The sequence below is a fragment of the Cavenderia fasciculata genome (assembly GCF_000203815.1).
Source record: "Cavenderia fasciculata unplaced genomic scaffold Scf_ET2XIPL01COFD4-5, whole genome shotgun sequence".
Lineage (NCBI taxonomy): Eukaryota > Evosea > Eumycetozoa > Acytosteliales > Cavenderiaceae > Cavenderia > Cavenderia fasciculata.
Window position 1 is genome coordinate 534,992 of NW_004457695.1, and position 18,037 is coordinate 553,028.

Consider the following 18,037-nt stretch of genomic DNA (forward strand, 5'->3'; position numbering starts at 1 on the left):
ATTAATAATCTAATTTTCTCGAAATGGGAGATGATCAGAAAGACTTGCAAGTTCACAGCTGAGTGTGTCATTTTCATTTTTAATTTACTTTTTATTTGTTTTTTATAAATATAAATATACATAAAATATATTTGTATATATATATTTGTATAAATAGAGATATAGATAGAAAGAATGGACTTAAATCAATTTGTGAATCAGGTTAGAGTACCAACTAACAGTTCAAAGATATGGAAGGATGAATGTGCATATTCATTCAATACTGCTGTATGATACATATATATAAAGTAGAGATTTAATAGTAGAGTTACTAACTAACTACTTTCTACTGTCGATTTTCTACTTTCTACATTTGATTTATTTTTAGGAAAAAGGAGATGGATTATTTGTTGATCTAAATAGTTTTATAGCAGTTTCTAGACCATGGTTAAATTTAAACTTGTCAAAGACACAACATAATCTTTATTTAAATATTAAAAAGGTTGTTGTACCATCAGAGAGATCAACTAATCCCAATCCATCACCACCAAAGAAATTGGCTATTGGTGTAGAAGGTGGTTTCAACGATGAGGATCAGGTCAAATACGAAGATAAATACTCACTCTATGTACATCCAAACAATCAATACTTTGATTTAACCGATCCATCAATCCCACCAAAGATTCTCGAGAGTATGAACGAGGTCATTAGAATCAACAGTCAAAGTAGAAAGGAAGAGATTGTTGGTTGGTCTGCAGATCAAGTATTACCATCAAAACATGCCGATAATCTAAAACAATTAGATAATGGTATTAAAATTGGTCCAAAAGATTGGAAATGTTCTCATCAAGTAAGAAAGAAAGAAAGAAAGAAAAATAACAAACATATATTATTTATTTATATTTATTTATTTTAATTTTTCTTAAGGGATGTGATAAATTAGAGAATTTATGGTTAAATTTAAGTGATGGTTATATTGGATGTGGTAGACAATATTCAGATGGAACTGGAGGTAATGGACATGCACTCAAACATTATGATGAGACTAAATATCCATTGTCTGTTAAATTGGGTACCATTAGCAAGGATGGAGCCGATGTCTATTCTTATCCAGAGGATGATATGGTGTCTGATCCTCACTTAGCTCAACACCTCGAACATTTTGGTATCAATATTCTCAACATGCAAAAGACTGAAAAGTCAATGGCCGAACTTGAATTGGATCAAAACTTAAACTTTGAATTTGGTAAAATCTTGGAAAAGGGTAAAGAATTGGAAAATGCTTTTGGTCCTGGTATGACTGGTATTGAAAATCTTGGTAATACGTAAGTAAAAAAAAAAAAGAAAATTAAAATGAATAATAGTTTAAATTATTTACTCTTTTTTTTATTTTTTTTTAGATGTTACATGTCATCAGTACTTCAAACAGTATTTGCAACTCCACATTTTTTGAATAGATATTTAAATCAAAGACAACATACATTTAAAGAAATTACTCAAGATCCATCTCAATCATTTGAAATTCAAATGTCCAAATTGGCAGATGGTATTCAATCTGGTGATTATTCAGTTCCAGAAGCTTCAAATGTTGCAAAAAGTGAAGAAGAATATTCAAAAGCTGTATGTATAAATAATCAATTGTATAATATATCTCACTCACCTCCTCTTTTTAAGTCACAAATTGGAATTGCACCAAAAATGTTTAAGAGTTTAGTTTCTGGTAAACATCCATTATTCTCTACATTCCAACAACAAGATGCACTGGAATATTTCCAATATTTATTAGAGTCGATTGACAAGCATGAAAAGACTAGACCAAGTTGGATCAAGGAGGATAATCCAACCAAAGCATTTACCTTTATCCAAGAGGATCGTATTCAATGTGGCACCTCTGGCAAGGTAAAGTACAGTAGAAAGATGGATAACATTCTCTCACTCAACATTACATTGGAAGCTACCACCAACAAGGAAGCTGTACATCTCTACGAACAACAAGTTGAACTCAATGGTGGCAAAAAAGACCCAAATGTTGAAGAAGTCAGACCAATCATCCCACTCCAAGCTTGTATTAATAATTTCATCGAATCTTACAAAGTTGATGATTTCTATAGTAGTGCTATTAACTCTAAAACTTTTTCAATCAAGTAAATAGAGAAAAAAAAGAAACAAAAAGAAATAGAAAGATGTATTAAATTTATTAATTTTATTTTTAATAGTTCAAGTAGAATGGAAACATTCCCAGATGTATTGGTTATTCATTTAAAGAAATATATAATTGCTGAAGATTGGACACCAAAGAAATTAAGTATGATAGAAATATATATATATTATATTATGATTTGTTTATTAATTATCTTTTCTTTTTTTTTTTTTTTTTAGTATGTTTATATTGATGCACCAGAAACACTTGATCTTGAATTATTAAGAGGAAATGGAAAGAAACCAGAAGAAGAATTGTTACCAGAGGATGGTGATGTAGTGATGGGATCATCTGAACCAAAATTCAATCAAGAATTGATTGCTCAGTTGATGGAATTTGGATTCCCACCCGTTCGTTGTCAAAAGGCATCGATTGCAGTCCAACACAAAATGGATGTCGATGGTGCTATGAATTGGTTGGTTGAACATTCCGAAGATGCAGGTATCGATGATCCAATTCCAGAACCAACAGTTGCCAAGAAAAAGGGATCTGAAATGACATTCAAGGATGACGATATCTCAATGTTGGGAGCTATGGGCTTTACCGATAAACAAGCCAAACTTGCATTAAAGGCAACTGCCAATAACGTTGAAAGAGCTGCAGATTGGTTATTCAGTCATATGGATGAACTTGACTTGTTGGTAGCTCAAGCTGAATCTGAAAATTCATCTTCATCTTCATCATCATCATCTGCTGCTGCCGCCTCTACAGTTGATCAATTAAAGAACAAGGTTAATGATGGTGCTGCCAAATACCATTTGGTTGGTTTCATCACCCATCTTGGAAACAATGTTCAAATGGGTCATTACATTTGTCACGTGAAAAAGAATGGTAAATGGGTCAAATTTAATGATCGTTCAGTACAACTATCTCAACAACCTGCCAAAGAGTTTGGTTATATGTACTTTTATAGTAGAAATCCTACTTTTTAAACAAAATATAAAAGAATAGAAACAACACCAACAACAAATAACAACATCAACAGCAACAACAATGTAAAATATTGAATAAACAGAGAGTCATTAGGTAACAAATAGTCAAGATGTTGGATTGAGGAGGCATGTGCAATTGGCGAATACAGAAATGCATCCACCGAAATTTAGTAGTTTGTCTCCACCCATGTTACATCGAGAGTCTGGTCGATGGAAGACAGGTCAGGAATACGGCCCTATTGTACAATGTTTCAAACAGTTAAACTTGGGCAAATTAAGGGCCGACCCCTCTACCCTTTTTGGAATTCACCTTGTCAAAACTTTCGAACCAAACCAATTTATTTCATTAATGAAAGATCTGATCTATTGAATCTGCAGAACCATTTATAGTCAAAAAACGTGTGAAATATTTGAAAGAGCTACGATTGTTTGAAACATTGATGTTGACGTTATCACAATGTTCATGAAACAGAAGATTATAATCCACACCTCCCACCGTACCTACCTACCTCTGGGTGACATTGGTGAATTCACCTCCGTCCATCCACTTGGGGATCTAATCTGATCTAAGCAATGAATTCATGTGGTGTTGCACGCACGTGGCTTTGCCCCCCCTTAATTAATTAATCTATTGGTCTACGCTACGCATCAATCTTGTCTTCTGCTCCTGCTCTTCTGCCACTATTTGCTGCTGAATTCCAACACATTTATGTCTTGTTGTTGTTGTTGTTTTAATCATTCAATTCAATTAGGTTTGTTTGATTCGTCGTTTATATTTAAAGGTTTACAACTATAGCTAGCATAAAGAGAGTCATCTACCAACAAGAATAGAATAGTTATTATTATTTATTGTAAGTTGTCCATTCCATTCGCATTATTGTTGTTGTTGTTGTTGTAGTAGTTGATAAGGTCATGTCCCTTCCATAACTGTCTAGTTTATATACCAATTATTAATTATAATATAATATTTTTTATTATTAAATTGTTTGTCCCCAATAATATATTTGTGGTTGTGCGTCGACGAGGGTGTGTGATTTAAATCGTCGACCTCCAAAAAAGACATCATCTGATAGATTCAAACCCCAACACCAACGAACTAATATTCTAAAATGGAAACATCGTGATGAGAGGATCTGATGCTGTACAATTAATCAATCATCCAGGGGGCAGCAATCAATAATAATTAATAGTAGCTAGCTTGATCTCTCCCCTCCTCCCTCCTGATACAAAGGAGGATCTTTCTCTTTGCTCCTCACTCCTCTTCTCCGTACCTACCACCCTCCCTCCTGATACACCATAGATATGGTTTTGTTTGGTTTGGTTCCACACCCCTCCCTATAGTATATCTTGATCAATCAATCAATCATTATATTATTTAATTATATTAGGTACAGTATATATACATACATAGATATATCATAGCACGTTGGTGTTGTGTTGTGTGTTTGACAGAGAGAGAGAGACAGTTGGATCGCACTCCGTCGATATTCTACTTATCTTTATCTTCATCTTCATCTTGATGATCAGCTGTTTGCGTATTACCTATACAAACACACAAACACACAAACACACAAACACAAACACCAACCAACTTGGTAGTGTTGTGCTACCCCATGGTCTCTCAGGCAATGTCAAGGTTGTTGATTGTTGCTAGTTTTGAGGGTGTTCCACAGTTTGACTTTGATCAAACACACACTCAACACATTGCACACACACCATTCAAGTCAACACACACACAACATACCATGCATATTATATTTTAAATCTTTGTTCATTTCATCACCATCATCATTATCATCATCATCAGTATTGTTATTACTGCTACTGTCTGTTTATTATTACTTTTATAATAACCATATATCGATATATCTTTCAGTTCATAAACAAAATCAATCAAATGCAAGTGTTGTTGATCAACAAGCAGATCGTTTAATAAATTTTTACCAGATCCAACAACAAAAAAAAAAGCAACCAACCAATCCATCAATCAAATCAGAGTTATTGTTACACATTAATAATAATAATAATAAATAATAATAGAGAGGTAGTTAACTGCAGGTAGTTGTTAGTTCGTTATATAAATCTGTCATTCCAATCTATCACATGTAAATAGGAGGAAGAAAAGAAGAAGAAAAGAAGGAAAGAAAGAGAAGTAATTTCCAAATACTTCTTATTAATCTAAGATAAAGGAACATCATTATTATTATTTTATTATTATTATTATTATTATTATTATTTGTCCATCCATCCATCCATCCATCCAGCTTTTTAGTTTTGAAGTAAGAAAGAAAATATAGTTCAACCCATACACACACACACACACACATAAATACGCATCAAATGAATATAGGAGGGATGGACAAATAATGATCGATCATTGGATCTTCATATTTTGTTATAAAGGAATTAATTGATTAATTGGTTGATTGGTTGATTGATTGATTTGATTGGTTGATTGAATAGTTTGACCAATTTAGTTATTCATAGATCAACATCCCAAATATCGACAGTCGACAGATGTCACCACTCCCACCACTCACTCACACTTACCACCACCACCACCACCGTCCTCCAAAGAACTACTCGTACAAGTACAAGTAAGCGTTATTTATCTATCCAACGATTATTATTATTATTGTTGGTGATGATGATGATCGACCGACAAATGAACAAATGAAAATTTGAAAGAAGGAAGGAAGGGATAGATATAAAGATAGATTAAAAAAAACAAACAAACAAACAAAAAAAGTTTGGTTTTATATTTTAAATCTTGACTTGAAAGGAAGATCCAAAGACAAAAAGAACAAACCAACATTACATACATACCTACCTACCTACCTACCTACCACTCACAACAAACAAACAACAACATATACCCATTTATTTATTTTAGAATCATGTTTGTTGTTGTTTGTGTAGAAGAAGAAGAAAAAGAAGAAAAAGAAAAAGAATTCTAATTTCTTGCAATAGCAACATTCATTCATTCATTCATCCATCCATCACCCAAGATATCTTTTGTTATATTTATATATTTATATATATATGACGGACGTCCCAACATACATACATACACTGAAAAATTGAAATTTTAATTTTGGGTCAATTAATTAATAACATCTTCATTTCAATTCATTTATTTATTACATTTATGTATTGTCCCTTTAGAATTCTAAAAATAGATCTCTTTTATAAAGAGTAAAGAATAATAATAATAATAATAATCAATCAACAAACAGTAATAGAGTAAAAGTATAATAGACTATCATCAATCATAGAAAGATCAACAACAACAAAGAACTTTGGTTGGAACCATCATACTTATACATATAGATATATATATATACATCCTTTAACAACTATTGGTCATTTAAACAAGAGGAAGAAGAACAACAAGAACTAGGAAGAAATAGAAGAAGTTGTTGATTCAACAATAACACTTGCTTGAGAGGAGAGAGAGAGAGAGAGACATAGATAGGATAGATAGAAATGTCAAAGATAATGGAGGGTATCGATAACAACAATAATGAAAACAAACATTTGAAGCATTATTTGGATAACAGTGGTGGCGGTAGTGGAGGCAGTAGTGGTGGATATGGTGAAGATGAAGAAGAATCATTACATAGACAGAAACGAAGGAAATCACATGTATTTGGAGAAGAACAAGATGATAATGATTCAATCATCATCCCACCACTAGTCAACAACAATAACAATAATAATCAACAACAACAAGCATCATCAGTACTGTTACAACAATTACCCGATAACCAAATCAATAATAATAATACCTCCTCTTCATCAAATACTAATAATAATAATATACCAAAGAATGGATTGAATTCATCATCACCAAATCATTCACCAACTAGTAATGGAAATAATAATAGTAATAATAATAATAATAATAATAACAAGGTGAGTGAAGAAGATATATTGGGGACTATAGCAAGTTTGAACAAAAACCGGTCACAGAGTGTTGTACAGAAACTGGTCGATCTCACATTTGACTATATTGTAAAGAATATCCACTCGATCGATACACTCAAGAAACTACCTGAAAAGTATGCACACCCGTTGCTGCGCATCTTTTTGCGCAATAAAGAGTTGAATCGTCGCACATGGGACCTGTTCAAGGACTGCGAACTGGCCAAACTCAACTTGGCAGCCAACCCCAACCTCGACGACGACTGGCTCGACTTTGGCGCACGTGGAATGGCCACGTCGATCACATCGGTGGTGTTGAGCAAGAATAGCAAGTTGACAGATCTGGGAATCACACGTTTGGGCACGCTGCGCAGCTTGACACACTTGGATATTAGCTACTGTGAGAATGTCGGGTTTGACGGACTGCAACGATTGATTGCCCAACAAGTACCGCTGGCTAGTTTGTCATTGGAGTCGGTCAAGATGGACATGGCACGGTGTCTAGAGTTGCTCCAAGGACTGCCACTGAGCTCACTCAACATTGCCAACAACAGTTTGACCGACACACAATGTGTTCCACTTGTACACTTGACCAACCTCACTCACCTCTCGGTCAGCGGTAACCCCGATCTCACCGATGCGTTCCTCGCACACCTCAAGCACTGTCCCCTCGTCGAGCTCAATCTATCGTACAACGAAAACATATCAGAGCACGGGTTCCAAATGCTTCGTGAGCAATCCGACACTATCCACACCACACTCACCTCGCTGTCACTCAACAACTGTGCCGTCAATGACGAGATGATGAATCATATTGGCAAACTACTCCAACTCACCTCACTGTCGCTCATCAACAACCCATTCTCTGACAGCGGTGCCAAACACCTATCCAACCTCCAGTCACTCACCTCGCTCGATCTCTCCATGTGCAAAGAGATATCCGACGTGACACTCGAATCCCTACAAGCACTCTCTCAAATTTCAAGATTAAATCTAAACTTTAATCCCAAACTCACGTCCAACGGTATGAGCAAATTTTTAAATCTAAGTCATTTAACCTCTTTAGGTATAATTGGTTGTGATGGTTTATTAATTAAAGGAAAAGGTAAAGTATAAAAAAAATAGAAGAAGAAGAAGAAGTATAAAAAAAAAAGAAATAGAAATGGAAATGGAAATGGGAAAAAAAGAATATAATATTAATTATTTCATTTATTTATTGTTTCTTTTTAGTTAAACATCGACCATTAGTTTTACTTGTAGAAGATAATCCTTTCCAAGTTAAATTAATTACTCGAATATTTACAAGACATAATTTTGAAGTTGAAGTTGCATCAAATGGGAGAATGGCTGTTGAAATGTATAAAAATGCAAATTATAAATATGAATTAATTTTAATGGTAAGAAGAAATGAAATGAAAAGAAAAGGGAAAAGAATAGAAAGGAATAATTATTTATTAACTTTATTTTTTTAGGATATTATTATGCCAATAATGGATGGATTAACAGCAACCATGCTATTACGTGATTTTGAAAGAGAGAATGGATTGAGAAGAGTACCAGTGATCATTCAAACAGCCGATATGGAAAGACACCGAAAGGTATGTCTTGCTGCCGGTTGTGATGATTTCATGTTGAAACCATTGGATAGAAATGTTATCGATAGAGCTAGAGAATTCTTAACTTCAAAATCTTAAGAAATTGAGAGAGACAAAAGAGAGAGACAAGAGAGAGAGTCTCGTCTATCTATCTATCAATCTATATACAATCCCTATTCTTTTTTCTTTTTCCAAATGAATCGACCAAACCAAACAAAAAAAGAAAACCAAACCAATTTAAATTATTTTAAAAACAACAACCACAACAACAACAACAACAATCAACAATCAACCATTTAACCAGTAACTGCTGTATTATTTATAAATCATAATCATAATCACAATCAAAATCAAACCAACCTGTAACGAATTCTACGCCACCCAAATACATCACACCAAAACAATAATAATAATAATAATCACACGCTTATTACATCTTTTCCAATCACCAACCAAAACAAAACAATTCCATTCGATCAAAGAAATTGTATATATTTTAAATATTATAAATCTCTAATCAATCAAACAAAACCAAACCCAGACAACAACAATCGAATCAAACCCTCTCCACCTCCTCCTTTTATATTTATTTATATTTTTCATAAGTGGTCCAGAAAAACAAAAAGATTACAATATATATATAATTAATAAAAAGGTATATAATCTAAATCAGTTATACTACTTATCAAATCAAATCCCAAACCAATCCCAAACAAATAATTATCCATGTTTTTCTTTCTTTATCCTCTTGTTTTTTTTTATATAATTATATATATATTAATGAAATGTATTTATTTACTTCATCAAAGTTGGTAAAATCCTTGAGAGCTCTGTATAAATAATAAAGGAAATGAATGAGTATTAAATATATTTGTTAAAGATAAATATATGTATCGTTTTAAAAAACATACGATCAAAAGTAAAGGTATCAGATTTCTTTTGCTTATGAGATTCACTTTGTAGAGAAACAACATTTCCATTGATCTTCCAGTTTGGTTTGGCAGAGAGATACTCCTCCAACTTTGGTGATTGAAGGTTTACAAGTTCACCCAACATTGGTAATGTAACATTTGAATAAGTGATGGCCAATACACTTGAGACGACTATATTATTATATTTTAAAAAAGGAAATAGATTGTAAGCATAATCTATCTTTATCATGATTGTCTCTGAGTCTGTGTGTAAGAGTACATATGTATACTCTTCCTCCTCTTTGTTTGATCCTATATTTCTATCTATTTCTACATACAATTACGAAGAGTGCTAATGAAATTTGGAATGGCAGAGAAGAAAGCTTCATTCTTTTCAACGTGTTCCCAAACCTCCTTAAATTTACATGTTTCAATTAATCCATTTAATACAAAAAGCTTCAATAATGGTTCTTCCTTTTGCTATTATGTAGTAATCGAGAGTTGTGTTGATTGAGTAAGAAATGATTGAGTATTGGAGAGATGAGTTAAGTTAGTTTATATTCATATGTTGACCAAGTGACTGATGATCAGGTGTTGATGATTATAGTGTTGTTTGTTATTAAGTATTTCATACCATTGAAGATGGAATCATGTATGATAAGAACAAAAAGTCGTTTGTTGGGAAGTTCATGATAGCCTTGGCCAACATTTTAGCAATGTAGTCCTTGTTGAGGGCAGAAGGATTGAATTGGTAGAGCTTGAGGAGGGTGAGGTTGGCTTGGAAGTGATAGATGGTCTCTGCGATTTGAATGTCGACGAATTGCTCGAGCTTTGGTGCAATGTTTATATTGTAAGAGTCGGCAATCAAACCGGTAATATATTCGATCTTGTCGGCAGTCGAGAGAGTTGACAAATCAACATCATCTTGTTGTTGTTGTTGCTCTTGTTGATCTTGCTCTTGTTGTTGTTGATCTTCGTTTTCCATCTCTTTTCTATGTCTCTAACTAACTAGCTAAACTAAACTAACTTCTAACTTTTAAACTCCATACACCCAATCTTTCATTGAGGTGCCACACTCAAAAAAAAATGATCATCCAAAACGAGAAAAAAAATAAAAAAAAAAAAAAAACAAAGAACAAGACAAGTGTCACTTTGATCTTTTTATTAATCCATATAAATATTATATATATATGTTTTTATACAAGTATACTTGTATTTGGTATTTCTATTTTAGATAAAGTATAGAATATAGATATAGATATAGATATAGATAGAAGAGTGAGAGTGCTATTGGATGAGACTAATGATATTTTTCACACCTCAAACAAAGTCGCAAGTCAATTCAAAAAGAGAACAAGTCAATTCTTGTGGCGGCAATTGACACAACCAGAGATGTCAAAGTAGTGTAGTATTAATAGGGTCATTATCAATTACAACTCGTCTATCATTCGGATATAGTTCAAACGAACAGGACAACACTCGGACCTTGGAATGCAACAAATTACTTTTGTCACACTTTCATAATAAGAGATAGAGAGAGGGACACTCTAAAGTGGTTCCATTCCAAGGATTCCAGTTATTTTAAGTAGTCAGTAGGCCAGCCAGAGATGGTCGATCATCCTCCTCCCTCCATATGTGATAGATATTTCTATCGGGATCTCTCCTCCCTCCCTCACTCTCTTAAGGTCAAGTCGATCATCTTCAAACCCAACAAAGCATGTTTCAAGGGGATTTTATAATAAAAAATTGTTTTTTTGCTTGAAAAATAATAAAATCCAAAACTTACATTGTTGTGTTCAATCATCACCCTCTGACTTTATCTATCTATCTTTCATACTTACTTTTAGTAGCGATTTCTTTCTTTTTATATTATTTATTTATTTAAACCACCCCCTTTGTTGTATTATATATTAACTATACTCTCATAAAAAAAAATGGATGATCACGAACAATATATCATTAACTCTAGATTGATTGATGCTGCCAAGAGAGGAGAAGAGGATCTTTTGGAACAATGTATTTTAGACAAGGAGTTCAAGGTAAACATTAACGCAAAGGATGCTATTGGCGAGTCTGCCATGCATTGGGCTGCCAAAAATGGACACGACAACATCATTCGTATTCTCTTCAAGTACCGTGCCAACCTCAACATCCTCGACAATGCTGGCGAGACTGCAGCTCACAAGGCTGCCTATAAAGATCGTTTGGACGTCATCAAGGCACTCGTTGAAACCAACCGTGTCGATTTGACCATCAAAAACAAGAATGGTCTCACTCCACTCAACCTTGCCAAAGATGAAGCATGTCGTAAATTACTTGTACCAAAACCAATTATTAGTAAATATCAATCAATCTATACCATACATCATTTATATAGATACCTATATTAACACAAAAATGTATCAATCAATCTTTAATTTTAATATTATATAGCTTCAGACGACGAAGATTCTGATGATCCAGAAGACAGTGACAACGAGTAAACAACTAATAAATCCTGAATACACCTATATATATACAATATATTTAAATCAATCATACAACTTATTATTATTATTATTACAAGTACAGGGACAGGGAGAATGTTAATATTACAATTTTAATTTATTTTAATTCAGAGCGGACGAAAGACCAAAACGAATCATTTTCCCCTTGTCATTTTCTTTTTCTCATTCATTTATTGTGATACATACAGATATTAATATCTATAGATATATATATAGATTAGATAGAGAGATAGATGAATGAAGAAGAAAAAGAAGAGTTGGAATTAAATAGAATTCAAGAAGAAGAGGATGAAGATCTATTAGAGGTAGATGACATTAGAACCAATTTAAAGGATTTGAAGATAGTTACAGATGATCAAGACAAGACTTCAGTAATGGAGAGAATCAATAGAGGTGACTTTTTACATATTGCTGCTCCAATGGTTAGATTCTCTAAACTTCCTTTTAGATTATTATGTAAAAAGTAATTAAATTATACAAGAATACTTAATTATCTTTGTCTAACAATCTAACTCTTGTTACTTACTTATCTATATAGATGGGGATGTGATTTAACCTTTTCACCAATGTTATTGGCAGAATCATTTAATCGATCCGAGTTTGCAAGAGACTCTGATTTTACAACTAATCAATGTATGTAGTATGTCAGAAGAAGAAGAAGAGGAAGAGACAATGTACATTGATTGTATTATGTAACTTATACTCTTTTTATTTTTTTATAGTTGACAACTCATTAATTGTACAATTTGCAGCAAATGATGGAGAGGAGTTATCGGCAGCTGTGGAAAAGGTTGCCAATCATTGTCAAGGTGTAGATATAAATTGTGGATGTCCACAGAAATGGATTATTCGGGAGAATATGGGAGCTGGATTATTGACAACTCCAGAAAAGATTGAAGAGATGATCAAGACTACTACACGTAGAATCACAAATATTCCACTATCGATCAAGATACGTATACAAAAGGATATGAGTCAGACTATTGAACTGGCCAAACGAGCCGAACGAGCTGGTGTCTCGTGGATCACTGTACATGGGAGAACATCTTCACAACGGTCATCACACCCTGTCGATTACGATGCCATCAAGTTGGTCAAAGAGTCAATAGGGATTCCAGTGTTTGCCAATGGCGACATTTTCACACTTGACCAAGCCAATGACATTAGAGACAAAACAAAGGTGAATGGTGTCATGTCGGCACGTGGTATACTATGTAACCCGGCACTTTACATGGGCTATGATACAACACCAATCGAGTGTATCAAGGAATTCATCGATATCAATAGTCAGATTGGTGGATTAAATACCGATATTTTCCATCGTCATCTCATGTATATGCTCTATTCAGTAAATAGTAAAGCTGAAAAGAAAGAGTTCAACCTATTATCTACCACTCCTTCCATTATCGATTTCATCAAAGATAAATATTATTTATAAATTAAAAAAAACAAAGATAATATTATCTTTGTTTTTCTTGAAAATTTCACCAAGTTGAAGAGAGAGAAGAGACCATTTTTTCTTCTTCTTCTTCTTATTGTTCTTATTCTTATTTGTTCTTATTCTTATTTGTTCTTATTCTTATTTGTTCTTATTCTTATTTGTTCTTATTCTTATTTATTCTTATTCTTATTCTTATATATATATAAATGGATAATAACAAAAACAACAAAAACAATACTGTTGTAATAAGACAAGTATTTAAAAATAGATACTTGCTAAAAACTATATTCAAACATGCTCATCAACTATCATTGAATCAATTGACTTTTGATGATGGTCGTAGAATTCCTAAACTTTATACATACAATCAATTGACAAGTATTGGTTGGATGATCAAAAATGGGTATATTTCATTACTGCGTAGCAAGATTAATCGAGGTGATTATCTTAAACTGCCAAAGAGTAGAAAAAAGATTCAAATGATCTTTTGTGCAATCAGTGATCAAACATTATTGGATAGAATCATATCATTGGATAAATGGTATTTTTGTCATGATCAAATCATACCATATGCATGTTCAAGTGGTAATGTCAGTTTGGTAGACAAGATACTCAAACATAAATTATTTGGACAAGAGTTTCATCTTCCAATTGACCCCTATTTAATGTTGGATCGAGCAATGGTTTCAGGATCATTAGATATGGTTAGATATTTGGATACAATGGTCGATAAATGTAACATTGCAAAATTGGATTGGGGAGTATCTCATGCATGCAAGACCACTAGTTCAGATGTAGTTAAATACTTTTTGGACAAACAAGTCGGATCTAAAGAACGTAGTAAAGTAATTGATAGTTTTCCATTACTCATTGCATCAACAAACCCACTCCATCCAATCTCGCCATATTTAAAAAGAAATGAAACCTTTTTAAGTAAAGACCATACACTTTCTTTTATCAATACATTTGTATTATTTAAACAAGAGCTATGGGAAGATATTAGTAAAAAAATTCCTTATCTTGACAAATCATTTTTAAGTTACTTTCCAAAACCACTTTTATCAATTCTAAGAGATTACGATAGAGATGAAAAGGTTAAAGAGATACTAGAGAATAATCGTCCTTTTTTCAATAGAATTGGGGATTTACTTGTAGAGATTGGAACTGCAAAATATGGTTCATCTGCTACCATCAAGGCCATTCAAAGCAAAGCAGCTTTAATATTAAAAGGTATTGACGATACACATTGTACCTACAAACTATTATCAAATGCTTTGATTGCTATTGAATTGTTTCAACAAAGATTGATGCTAGATTTAAAGGTAGAGATTGGAGATTTTGCAATTCTCATTGGAGTTGAAGATATAGCTGTCATCAGATACTTTACATCGGCTGCTGGTGCACCACAATCAATTTTAACAGGATATATGAAAGGAGGTTGGAAGGTTAAAAAGGCTCATCAAATTAGATTGCATTATACCTCACCATACACCCCACTATGTTATTATGTAAAATATGCACAACTGGATATGATACAAATGTTCCTTCAATCTGCAACCGATCAAGATAAATCGGGTGAAGTGGCCAACTCTGCTATTTTAACTAGAGTTTTGGTTAGCCATAATATAGAGACAGCAGAATTGGTATTTCAAACATTTGGTAGATATTGGGATACTTTTTTCAACTTTTCAAATGACCATCTTTATTCATTTTCAGTACCATCATCAATGGAGAATAATCTCTTTAAAATTGTATCACAAAAGAGTACTAGTACACTTTCAACAAACGAAATTTTGGAAATCATTGTATCATCTGGAAACTTTAAATTATTTGATTATTTTTCCAACAACTTGATTGAAAAAAACGGCAACATTGATTTGGAACAGTCAGATGTAAACATGTTCCCTTTCAAAAACGGAAGAAAGGTTGCAAAGGGGCAGGTGTTCCCTTCCGGCAAATTGGCTCACACGTTGAAAGTATTTATTGCAACCAATCAAGTTGAAAGATTAGAAACATTCATTTCAATATTTGGTATACAACCTCAATCACAGGAAATCGTAGCCTTGTCCATCAAATATGGAAAACTGGACATCATCAATAGAATGTACCCAAAAGTGTTTGAAACAGGTGAAGAACTTTTACCATGTTGCCTCAAATCATCTCAACTACCAATACTTTTGCTTTTTATAGAAAATTTGATACCTAAACCCACTTGTTTCATTTCTCTTATTGGAATGGCTGGTTCATTTGGAAGAGTAGAAGTGACAAAGTATCTTTTTAAACTTCAAGGAGACAAGGGTTGGAATAAACTTGATTCATCTGATAAAACATGGAATAGTATAAAGTTTATGGCAATCAACAAACACTATATTAATATTCTTATGGTTTTAAATTCAAAACTGCCAAAACAAATCATTCATGCTTTGAAATTAACAAATTCCTTTCTTTTAAAAGGTTTCCTATTAACTCTCAACCAAAAAATAAATAAATAAATAGAAATAATCAAATATTTGAACCAAAAAAGAAAATGAAAATTTTGGTTCTCTAAATATTTGTAAAATATTACTATTATACTATTATACTATTTTATAAATACAAGAACAATGGAGGTTATGTAGAAAAGACTATCGTATGTTTCAACCATTTGGGGTAAATCTTGGGGGTATATATCAAGTATAATGATAATAATAATAATTTCTCATCTATACTCATCATTCATTCATTCCTCATTCACGATCAAATCATACTGTATGCATGTTCAAGTGGTAATGTCAGTTTGGTAGACAAGATACTCAAACATAAATTATTTGGACAAGAGTTTCAACTTCCAATTAGTCCCTATTTAATGTTGGATCGAGCAATGGCTTCAGGATCATTAGATATGGTTAGATATTTGGATACAATGGTCGATAAATGTAACATTGCAAAGTTGAATTGGGGAAATAGATGTTTTTGCAAGACCACTAGTTCAGATGTAGTTAAATACTTTTTGGATAGAGTCAAAACAACTATTAGAGTAGTTGATAGTTTTCCATTACTCATTGCATCAACCAACCCACTCCATCCAATATCACCATATTTAAAAAGAAATGAAACCTTTTTACTAAGTCAAGAGTATATACTTTCTTTTATAAATACATTTGTATTCTTTAAACAAGGGTTTTGGGAAGATATTCATCTTGACAACAGGATAAAAAATACGTTCTTGACCTTTCAAGGTATTGACAGTACACATTGTACCTACAAACCATTATCAAATGCCATGGTTGATATACAATTGTTTCAAAAAAGAATCAGATTGGATAAACGGGCGATAGCAGATTTTGTAATTCTAATTGGAGTTGAGGATATTGGTGCCATCAGATACTTTGCATCAGCTGCTGGTGCACCACAATCAAGTTCAACTTGAAATGTTAATGGATGGAAGGTTAAAAAGGCTCATCAAATTAGATCGCACTTAGAAGGTTGCCTATCACCATACACTCCATTATGTTATTATGTAAAATATGCACAACTGGATATGATCAAATTATTTCTTCAAAATGCAAGCAATCAAGAAATGTCAAGTGAAATGACCAACTCTTCTATTTTAACGAGTGATTTGGCTAGTCATAATATAGATACTGCAGAATTGGTATTTCAAGCATTTGGAAAGTCATGGGACTCTTTTTTCAAATTTAACAATGACCATCTTATTCCATTCTCCAGACCATCGTCAATTGGAAATAATCTTTTCAAACTTGTGGCTGAAAAGAGTACTCTTTCAAACAATTGTATATTGGAAATCATTGTGTCAACTGGAAACTTTAAATTATTTGATTACTTTTTAAATTTGTATCATCCTCCTCCTCCTCTTGCTCTACAAGAACCAAGCGGGAATCCCTCTTGGTTTTTGGTCTTGATCAACAAGAACCAAAAAGGATTTTAACCACTCCTAAATCAATTCCCATTCTTACTTTTGTTGCAACCAATCAAGTTGAAAGATTAGAATCATTCATATCAAGATTGAAGCCACTACCAAAAGCCATGGTAATCGCATCGGTGTGTATTAAATATGGCAAGTTGGATATAATCAATAGAATATGTCCAAAAGATGTGATGAACAATTCAATTGATGAACTCTTTAATGTCAGCCTAGGGTCCTCCCAACTACCAATGCTTTGTCTTTTACTCGAAAATTTGGCTTCCCAACCCACTAGTTTCCTTCATCTTATTGGAATGGCTGGTATTGGTAAGGCTTGTTCATTTGGAAGAGGTGAAATGGTAAGGTATCTGGTTAAAATACAAGACGACAAGGGATGGGATAGTAAACCAGCAGATGATCATTCGATATGGAATAATATTAAATTTATTGCACTTGACAAACAACATATTAATATTCTTGTGGCTTTACAATCCAAACTCCCTAAAAGTCTAATTGATGCATTTAAAATATCCAATTTACCTCTTTTAAGAGGGTTCATATCAACTATAACAAAGAAAAAATAAACGATATATATATATATTTGGTAAATAGATAAAATAGGTATAAAGTTTCGCTCTCCATGA

The 18,037-nt window shown here is 32.9% G+C and overlaps 7 protein-coding genes across 7 annotated transcripts; 6 read left to right on the plus strand and 1 right to left on the minus strand.

Annotated features, from left to right (window-relative positions):
- Positions 1-174: 174 nt before the first annotated feature.
- On the plus strand, positions 175-3,111 carry ubpA (deubiquitinating enzyme; the record flags this gene model as incomplete). The annotated part of the gene is made up of 7 exons (XM_004355230.1): positions 175-267; positions 368-829; positions 907-1,304; positions 1,380-1,599; positions 1,654-2,123; positions 2,196-2,223; positions 2,359-3,111. 7 exons carry the CDS (start codon positions 175-177, stop codon positions 3,109-3,111), a joined length of 2,424 nt encoding a protein of 807 aa, XP_004355282.1.
- A 3,486-nt stretch (positions 3,112-6,597) lies between these two features.
- On the plus strand, positions 6,598-8,729 carry DFA_07787 (uncharacterized protein; the record flags this gene model as incomplete). Its single annotated transcript, XM_004355231.1, has 4 exons — positions 6,598-7,172; positions 7,590-8,140; positions 8,266-8,432; positions 8,508-8,729. 4 exons carry the CDS (start codon positions 6,598-6,600, stop codon positions 8,727-8,729), a joined length of 1,515 nt encoding a protein of 504 aa, XP_004355283.1.
- Positions 8,730-8,926: 197 nt separating this feature from the next.
- Positions 8,927-10,526, minus strand: eIF3s12 (eukaryotic translation initiation factor 3; the record flags this gene model as incomplete). The annotated part of the gene is made up of 4 exons (XM_004355232.1): positions 8,927-8,940; positions 9,542-9,865; positions 9,886-10,021; positions 10,176-10,526. 4 exons carry the CDS (start codon positions 10,524-10,526, stop codon positions 8,927-8,929), a joined length of 825 nt encoding a protein of 274 aa, XP_004355284.1.
- A 949-nt stretch (positions 10,527-11,475) lies between these two features.
- Positions 11,476-12,024, plus strand: DFA_07789 (uncharacterized protein; the record flags this gene model as incomplete). The annotated part of the gene is made up of 2 exons (XM_004355233.1): positions 11,476-11,878; positions 11,975-12,024. The coding sequence occupies 2 exons, from the start codon at positions 11,476-11,478 to the stop codon at positions 12,022-12,024; spliced, it is 453 nt and encodes a 150-aa protein (XP_004355285.1).
- Positions 12,025-12,281: 257 nt separating this feature from the next.
- dus4l (tRNA-dihydrouridine synthase 4-like protein) lies at positions 12,282-13,486 on the plus strand (the record flags this gene model as incomplete). The annotated part of the gene is made up of 3 exons (XM_004355234.1): positions 12,282-12,511; positions 12,587-12,681; positions 12,771-13,486. The coding sequence occupies 3 exons, from the start codon at positions 12,282-12,284 to the stop codon at positions 13,484-13,486; spliced, it is 1,041 nt and encodes a 346-aa protein (XP_004355286.1).
- A 209-nt stretch (positions 13,487-13,695) lies between these two features.
- Positions 13,696-16,898, plus strand: DFA_07791 (uncharacterized protein; the record flags this gene model as incomplete). The annotated part of the gene is made up of 3 exons (XM_004355235.1): positions 13,696-15,826; positions 16,089-16,138; positions 16,164-16,898. 3 exons carry the CDS (start codon positions 13,696-13,698, stop codon positions 16,896-16,898), a joined length of 2,916 nt encoding a protein of 971 aa, XP_004355287.1.
- A 150-nt stretch (positions 16,899-17,048) lies between these two features.
- DFA_07792 (uncharacterized protein) lies at positions 17,049-17,977 on the plus strand (the record flags this gene model as incomplete). Its single annotated transcript, XM_004355236.1, has 2 exons — positions 17,049-17,323; positions 17,356-17,977. 2 exons carry the CDS (start codon positions 17,049-17,051, stop codon positions 17,975-17,977), a joined length of 897 nt encoding a protein of 298 aa, XP_004355288.1.
- Between the last annotated feature and the right edge of the window lie 60 nt (positions 17,978-18,037).